Source organism: Tachysurus vachellii, chromosome 3 (assembly GCF_030014155.1).
Source record: "Tachysurus vachellii isolate PV-2020 chromosome 3, HZAU_Pvac_v1, whole genome shotgun sequence".
Lineage (NCBI taxonomy): Eukaryota > Metazoa > Chordata > Actinopteri > Siluriformes > Bagridae > Tachysurus > Tachysurus vachellii.
Genome location: NC_083462.1, coordinates 9,148,786 through 9,157,606, shown reverse-complemented (window position 1 = coordinate 9,157,606; position 8,821 = coordinate 9,148,786). Strand labels below are relative to the sequence as shown.

Here is an 8,821-nt window from a genome sequence, read left to right as displayed (position 1 = left end):
TGTGCCAATCATTAGACTATTATTTCTAAAAGAATGTACCATTTCCTGTCAAACATTATGTATGTAAAAAGAAAAAAGACTCATAATAAAGACCAAGAGCATATTAAGCAAGATCCATGGCTAAGACGAAGACGAGTCCAAGTATAATTGGCCATTGACTCCATTACTTTACAGTCCTACAGCCCTGTTTATCTGTGTGAATAATTGAATTTAAAGTGAACTTACACACTGTAGTTAAACATCTTTGTAAACATCTCTACATTGGTGATCTGAGAGACAGCTGACATTACAAACACTACGTTTATTCCTTTAGGATGAGTTACATGCTTATTACAGTAAATAGTGACATGCCATAGTCTGTTAAGTATATAGCTTCCTCAGTACCAAGCAGTTGATATGCTGTTCATCATGGACACTGTATGACTTACACATTCACAGGGTGGCAGTGTTGCCTCACTTCTTGGTGATCGCATGCTAAAGAATGAACTGGTACTCAGTGGCTCTGAGAAGCTCTACTCATCCTGCAACAGAGACACAGGACTCGATTTAAGGGGCACATGCTAGAAAGAGCCCCTTTTTCATCTTGTTTGGCTTAAGGCTATTATTGATTATACAGATTAACCAGCTCTAGATGTGTTGGGTTGTATTTCTACAAATCTTGTCCATATAGGTTATGCACTTTGCTATAAACTCGAGTGACACCAGTGAAAAACCAGTGAAGTAAAGGGGTGTACTGGGACTGGGATCAAAAAAGTCTTGGGTGCTAGCAGTTTTTACTTTCTTAAAGGCAGGAGAGGTGGTCAGAGATACAGAGATGCAGCTATGGTTAGGATTGGTCAAAACTGCTCCAGGAGCAGGAAGGAATGGATATAGGATATAGTGATGGGTATAGTGACAAGTATAGTGATTAGTATAGTGATGGGTATAGGGATTAGTATAGTGACGAGTATAGTGATGGGTATAGGGATTAGTATAGTGATGGGTATAGTGACGAGTATAGTGATGGGTATAGTGACGAGTATAATGATTAGTATAGTGATGGGTATAGGGATTAGTATAGTGACGAGTATAGTGATTAGTATAGGGATTAGTATAGTGATGAGTATAGTGACGAGTATAGTGATGGGTATAGTGATTAGTATAGTTATGGGTATAGTGACAAGTATAGTGATGGGTATAGTGATTAGTATAGTGATGGTATAGTGACAAGTATAGTGATGGGTATAGTGACAAGTATAGTGATTAGTATAGTGATGGGTATAGTGATTAGTATAGTGATGGGTATAGTGATTAGTATAGTGATTATTATAGTGATGGGTATAGTGACGAGTATAGTGATTAGTATAGTGATGGGTATAGTGACGAGTATAGTGATGGGTATAGTGATTAGTATAGTGACGAGTATAGTTATTAGTATAGTAATGGGTCAATCTATCTGTGGGAGCATGCAGGATTGGTCAATGGTTTCTGGTGGAGTGGGTGGGATTAGTTAAATTCTCTGCATTAGGGGTCAGGACTGCTCAAAGCTTATGCAGGTGTATAAAAGATTGGTCAAAATTTCAGCAGGAGCAAGCAGAATTGTGGCCTAATGGTTAGAGAGTTTGACTCCTAACCCTAAGGTTGTGGGTTTGAGACTCAGGCCTGCAATACCACGACTCAGGTGCCCTTGAGCAAGGCACCGAACCCCCCCAACTGCTCCCCGGGTGCCGCAGCATAAATGGCTGCCCACTGCTCCGGGTGTGTGTTCACGGTGTGTGTGTGTGTGTGTGTGTGTGTGTGTGTGTGTTCACTGCTGTGTGTGCACTTTGGATGGGTTAAATGCAGAGAACGAATTCTGAGTATGGGTCACCGTACTTAGCCTTATGTCACGTCACTTCAGTTCATTTTAGGTTTATAATATTGTCCTAATATTTAATCTATGATGTCAATGAAACTATAATATAATAGTAAGTAGAGCAAGATTAGATGTATTTTTATTTATACATTTCTATATGTATTTATTATGACACAAAAGGCATGATGACTTTAGCCTTATCTTTATTCACAATGAACAAATTCCATAAAATACAGCAACTGTAGTGAATTTTATACAGAAACTGCTGAGGGAAGAGCAGGGTTGATCACAAGTACTGCTACTTAAGGAAGCACTTATGTAACAGTGCTGACACTTACACAGTCTAGCTACAACCGTACAGGACATTGCAGATCACAGTCACTGTAGCACTGAGTCACAGATTAATGAGGTGCTGATCAGTGAATGCCAGCATTGTGATCATTTTATTCTGAATCGGTTTTTAGCACATTGACAGGAACAATCTTTGAGCTAAAATACAACTTTGCTGAACCCCTTGGAGATTTATTTCAATTTAATCACCAAAGAAAATGATTCAGAATAGCAGATTACAGAATCCTTAACTGTTCAATCTAAGATCCTACTGGGACTGTTGATTTTATGAGAGCCTTATTAATGGAAGCTTATAGACAAAAAACTCATATTATTAACTGTAGAACATAAATATCTTGTGTGATACTTGTATCTGTGTAAGGAAATATATATTTTGGTATATTCCGTTAGAATAGAAGTATGTTCCAATGAAATAAAGTAATTTAGAGCGTTTCTAAATTCATTTATTCATTTTCTACCGCTTATCCGAACTACCTCGGGTCACGGGGAGTCTGTGCCTATCTCATCGGGCATCAAGGCAGGATACACCCTGGACGGAGTGTCAACCCATCGCAGGGCACACACACACACTCTCATTCACACACTACGGACAATTTTCCAGAGATGCCAATCAACCTACCATGCATGTCTTTGGACCGGGGGAGGAAACCGAAGTACCCGGAGGAAACCCCGAGGCACGGTGAGAACATGCAAACTCCACACACACAAGGCGGAGGCGGGAATCGAACCCCCAACCCTGGAGGTGTGAGGCGAACGTGCTAACCACTAAGCCACCGTGCTCCGTTTTTTTTAAATAAAAAAAAGTGTCATCTTTTAACCCCGTTTTCTCCCATTTCTTCACCCTCCAATTTCCTAGCTAGGACATGATTTTTGTTGGCCACGATTAGCTGGTGTCACTGACATCACAGCCAGTTTTGCGCAGTGATTATCTGCAGAAAAGGTCAATGAAGTCATTGTTATGATTTCTTCTTATTTAACAGTCTTTATTACACTTTGTCCATCAGTTTGTTTAATCACATTTTATTGGCTACCAAATGCTATGTTGAGAAACCGGAAAAAAACAGGATTAAAGGTGGGGTCTCTGATTTTTGAAAGCCAATGTGGACGTTTGAAATCACCAAAACAAACACGCCCCTAACCCAAATGGGTCCCACCCCTGTATTGATAGCTCCGCCCACACATACATACGTAACCCAGGCAAATAATGGAAAGAAATGTGTCTTTATCATAGCCGAAGTGAAGAACAAACCGATTGCAGATAAACAAACAAGCAAAAATGACACACAAGCATAATCATGCAAAGAACGGCATATATTAGTTCTGTGTAACAAAGCAAAACCAACATCACTCACCTATCGAGAAGGAAAAAAGCGCCTCAGCGTCTTAAGTAAAGTTGAATTTCCCGAGTCAATAACTCCTGAGCTAAACGCTGTTACTACACAAAACGCGGTTGTAGCTGCGTCTCTACATTACTACGATAGAAAAGAGGTGTTATTTGTGTGGTAACAGCGTTTAGCTCAGGAGTTATTGACTCGGGAAACTCCAATCTGTGAATATGCGCCAACTTCCCGCTCCTTCAGTTCTCTCCAGTGCTGGAAAGTTGATCCTATATTAACACGGGTCCTACTTCTTGTCTTATCATAAGCCTTTCTTCACTTTCTTTCTTTGTTTTTATCCTCCATGTCAATGTTAAAACCGCTTTCTGCTAATGTCACACATGCGCAGTGAACACTCTCTCTGCCGCATATTGACAAGCCCCACCCCTTTCTGCTCATTGGCTACACGTTTGTTTTGATTTTTGTATATTATTCGGCCCGACTCAGTTTTCTGAAGCATTTCTCAAAAATCGGAGACCCTACCTTTAACCAATTGGAATTATGCATTTTTCCAGTTTGCTTTGGAAGATATCAAGGTAAAACCCAGTGAAATATGGTGTACTGCTGGAGAAGAAAAAGAAGGGAAGATCTGGTTTTATGAGCAAAGATGTTATCTTGTTACAGTTTCATGATTTTCAGCAGAACTCTAATAAAGGTGTTTTATTTCTTGTGCCTATTAACATTATAAACATGGCAAGATCGGCCGATGATAGTGCCACAAATAATTGAATGACAACTTCAGAATAGCACCAATTCTACTGCTGTCTGACATTCACCCATAATGCACAAGAAAACCACACTTATCAATTTAACTGTACAGAACCTGCTGTGAAGTATCCTGATTTCTCATTTCCTGACTATGCCACTGCAGCAAGTAATGATTCAAACAAAAAAACAAAAACTCACACAAACTTATTCCACGTGTAAAAATAAAGTGGATAGAGTACCATCAAGTTTGGTGACTAGGCCACTGCTTTATACAGTAAATCTATGAATGTACATATTTTAAAGAGCTAACGATGATGGAGCATGGAGGTCTGATGATTTTCACCACAATTTCACAGGAAGTGTAACAATAATAATGATAATCTCTGTTTCCTTTTTATCGTTGTTAATTATTGTGGTTCTAATTGTTGTTCAGGACCCACCATGATGCTGGAGAAGAAAGAAGAACACAAATAATCACAATTATACAAATATCATCTCGTTCTCGTACAACACAGTGGCAAGTATGCTCACTGTACCTGGTACCAGCATAGTTGTCGTAATTTCCGGCGTCTCCAAGAAATCCACGTTGGCCCTCTGGAAGGTTTTGCTGTAGTTCGTCTGCAGATGACTACACAAAGAAAACCACTACATAAGAGACCACAATATTACAGCCCTGTAATGTGATCACACACTCCACTGACCTTCAGTTTTCTGATTTCACTAAGGAATTTGGATAAATAACTAAGTAATGATCAGGCATGCACATTAGGAACTGGCTAAAATAAAACTAGGACTTACTTCTTCCACAAACTGCTGTGCTCCCAGAACTCATAGAGTATGAAGCGAGTCTCGTTAGCAATCCGCTCAACAGCAACACTGCCGACAAATGACCAATCATTAACGATGCTTGTGTAGCATTCCACTGAATTGTTGTTTTTTAACCATAGAAATTACTCTCAGGTAATGATTTGTTTTTCCATTGAAACCATCAGTTGCAAATGGACGTGTTTTAGATGTTTTTCCTGCTCTACAAATTCAAATCTCTAGGTAATAGACATTCTTTTAATGACTTCACACGTTTTAATGAGTCACTTGGGTTAGAGCAGGAATTAGCACAATACTGCAGGACTGATTAAGGCACTCTGTCCAGCGATGTTTTGTATGTGGAACAATGTACAGTAAGATTAGATTAACAGTGTAATTCAGGCACTGTTCTCAACGGACAGCTGAAGAAGGTCCTGAGGAACATGTCAGCCATTCATCACTCTGAGAATAAAGCTAGGTGAAGATTCAATAGCATGAGATATGTGGTGATGATTCTATAGGCATCAGATATAAACTGTTACTTTAATGAGCACAATCGGGTCTAATTAAGCTCAAATTAGACTCAGTAAAGTAAAATGTACAAATATAAAGTGTAATCTTTAGAAATGTATTCAAATACACAGTATGGGATCTGTTATGTAAAAATTATAAATTAATATTTACTTGTAATTGCATGGATCTTTGTTAATCCCTGGTTATGAAGCATGAATGAATTTACTAGTGAACGCTTTACTCAGTTCAGAGTAGAATTGGGAACGTGCTACTTCTATAGACTCAGGGAAAAAAAAACGCATGCATCGCATATAAACTAGAGGTCTAATAGACATCAGATATGCCTTATGTTTATTTTATTAAGGGTGTTCGAAGCACTGCATATGTTTAATATAAATTGACTATGCACTATTTTGTGGTAGGATTAAATCTCTGAACTGACCATGACCCAGTCACTGTGAGCTAAAACCACAAGAAACACACTTTACTCCAATTTTCTCCAAATCTCCATGCTCACAAGCTCCAGCCTCTGATAATCATGAAACTAATGTGAAAACTTGGCAAAACTTTCATATGTGAATAACTTCAGTGCCCCATGAGGAAAATCGAACCACATGGCTTAATGCGCTGCATGTCACTTTTATCTTGTCCTAGTTTCTTCACCACATGGTAACTGACACATCAACCTCCTTAACCTCTCTGATGCCAGCCCTTGTGAAAAATGTAACATTTATATTGCAAGATTTATCTCAACCTAGAGTGTCTAATGGAAAGGAAACATTTTGACGTGCGATATTTTTAAGCCTTCAGACATGGCGCAGTGGCAGAGATGGAGGTGCGTACTCACTGGAGGCTGCCTGTCTGGATGCTGGCACAATCAACGTACTGCCGCAGAGCCATGCGGAACTCCTCCAGCTCGTCCTCCATTACGGACAGCTGTCTCTGCACTATCAGAATGTGCTAAAAAGAGAACAAACAGCGCTTTATACAAGAGCCTTCATGTTCTCTTTATAAATTTATCTTCATGGACCTAATTTAAGATCTGTTAGGTGAAAATGACTGATAAATGCATTTTTACTTGAGATAACATGCATTATATCCCTGGTTATCTTTATGCAAATGATGAAGCATGACTGAATAACTCATATTAGTGAATAATTGTTATTTCTACAAAATAAAAACACATCATGACATGTCTGAAAATAAGAGTATATAACAAGTATATATAAAGAGTAGACCTGGTCAGTGGTACATTTATCACTAAGTAGTTAACAAATCTTGATGAATAAAGGGAAACAGAAATGTGACAAGTGCTACCAGATCAACATTCGTATTCTGAGATGATTTGGTAGAATTGACAAGAATCACTGATGGATTTTGAACTTAAGGGACCTAGAGGGAGGAAACAGACATGCAGTGTAGTGACAGCAGCTGGCAGACAAGAAGGAGAATGAGGATAGTGACTTAAACACAGAGAATGATGAAGGTCACATATCATCAGAGACTCAAAAATTCATTTTTGATAATGAAGTGCAAAAGCTTCAAGCAGAAGTGGAGAATATGGAGCAATCAGACAGGTTCAATTATGCAAAAACTGTTTATGAGCTTAAATGTTATTCGCTCTAGTTGCTTTGATTAGAATGGAAAGCAGCTAGTCTTTAAAGACAACGATTTAAGACTTTGATATATCTGATATGTTTCTCCTTTAATTATCGTTTGTTTTGTCTGTGACACTAATGGTAATTAAACTATAATGAAAATACACGACTCTGGTGTTCAAAAACACATGGATGTCAATGTATAAAACATCAGCGCTGCTGTTCTTTTATACGCTTTACTCTCACACGGTGGAAATCACTCTGCATAACATTAATGAGGCACCTGTGACCTACTGATAGACAATTAAACGGAAAAAGACAGAAAAGGCCACAGTATCTTCAGTGCATAAGACTTAACAACATTCTGATGATGGCTTGGTTCACCTTGTCTCCTTAGCAAATCTTGAAAATATAAACATCACTGCGATTAAATATGAAGCTTTTTTCTGACTGATCACCTTTATCTTATGATGAAGCACTCCTTTTTGTGGGAGTGGTCACTTCCAGTATGACCAGGTCCCCATCCACAGGGTACGAAATCTCACTAATGGCCTGTGTTTGACAAGCGGTGCAGAAACCTGCTGATGGGTTTAACAAGGCTCAACTGAACCAAAAAGGAAGTGATAGTCATCTCCCCGGGGTCAGTACTGACCTCACTGTGGGCACTAGAGTGGTGCCACCTCTCATAAAGTCTTCTCCAAGTGCATTATACCAACTTTACATGCAACCTTACACACTGTTCTGTACTATAGCCAGTCCACAATCCATGTCATGTCCTATAATCCTTATATGCTTATCTACATCATTTCTTACACCATACACAATAAATAAAACACACTGAATTGTTTACATATGAAATCACTACTAAAAATAAAAAAAATGATTTTAGATCCTTGTGTGAAGAAGAATATGGATGCAATCCAAACAGTTCTCTTACACCTATATTTATGTAAAGCAGGGAATCGACCCACACATCAACACCATTATCTAAAAATACACAGTATTGTGTCTCATCGGTAGAAATAATAAATAACAGATCTGGGTGTTATGTGTAAATTTTTATATACATTTACTATAAGTGTTTTTCTCATCTGGATGTTTATTTACCAACCTGATGGTTACTGCTCTGATTTTTGTCACTTTATGTAGTACAATGCACATCTAAACAAATACACTGTGAAGTGTAATAGCTCTCTCTCTCTCTCTCTCTCTCTCTCTCTCTCTCTCTCTCTCTCTCTCTCTCTCTCTCTCTCCCTCTCTCTATCTCTCATGCACACACACACACACACAAACACACACACTGGGGGGGCAAAACATTGCCAGGTTACGTCACTGCCTGTTTTAATCACTGACGAAAGACAAATTTATGACTATGGGCAGTTAAGCATCGCTTGGAGAAGAGCATTTCATGAGTCATAAATGATCTGTTTATCCTCCTCCATTATGCACACACACACATACACACACACACATTTGGCCAAAGAAACCGTGTGCAGTATATCACAGGTCAGAGGAGGAAATGAATAATTTGGTTTCTTAAATGAAAGGATTTTACTTCTGAGATAAACAACTGTTATTTCACAAATGTCTTATTACACAGTTTTACTACACAACATAAAGCTTGCATTTTAAGAATA

The 8,821-nt window shown here is 38.6% G+C and overlaps 1 protein-coding gene across 1 annotated transcript in view; it reads right to left on the bottom strand.

The window, feature by feature from the left end:
• Nucleotides 1–2,121: 2,121 nt before the first annotated feature.
• The window catches only part of necab1 (N-terminal EF-hand calcium binding protein 1), a 30,953-nt gene continuing 24,253 nt past the window's right edge, over nucleotides 2,122–8,821 (bottom strand). The window contains exons 10-13 of the mRNA XM_060864865.1: nucleotides 6,434–6,546; nucleotides 5,068–5,145; nucleotides 4,806–4,897; nucleotides 2,122–4,716 (exon numbers count right to left, since the gene is read on the bottom strand). Of these exons, the coding sequence (XP_060720848.1) occupies nucleotides 4,688–4,716; nucleotides 4,806–4,897; nucleotides 5,068–5,145; nucleotides 6,434–6,546 (312 nt within the window). The 3' untranslated portion in view covers nucleotides 2,122–4,687. The remainder of the gene's footprint in view (nucleotides 4,717–4,805; nucleotides 4,898–5,067; nucleotides 5,146–6,433; nucleotides 6,547–8,821) is intronic.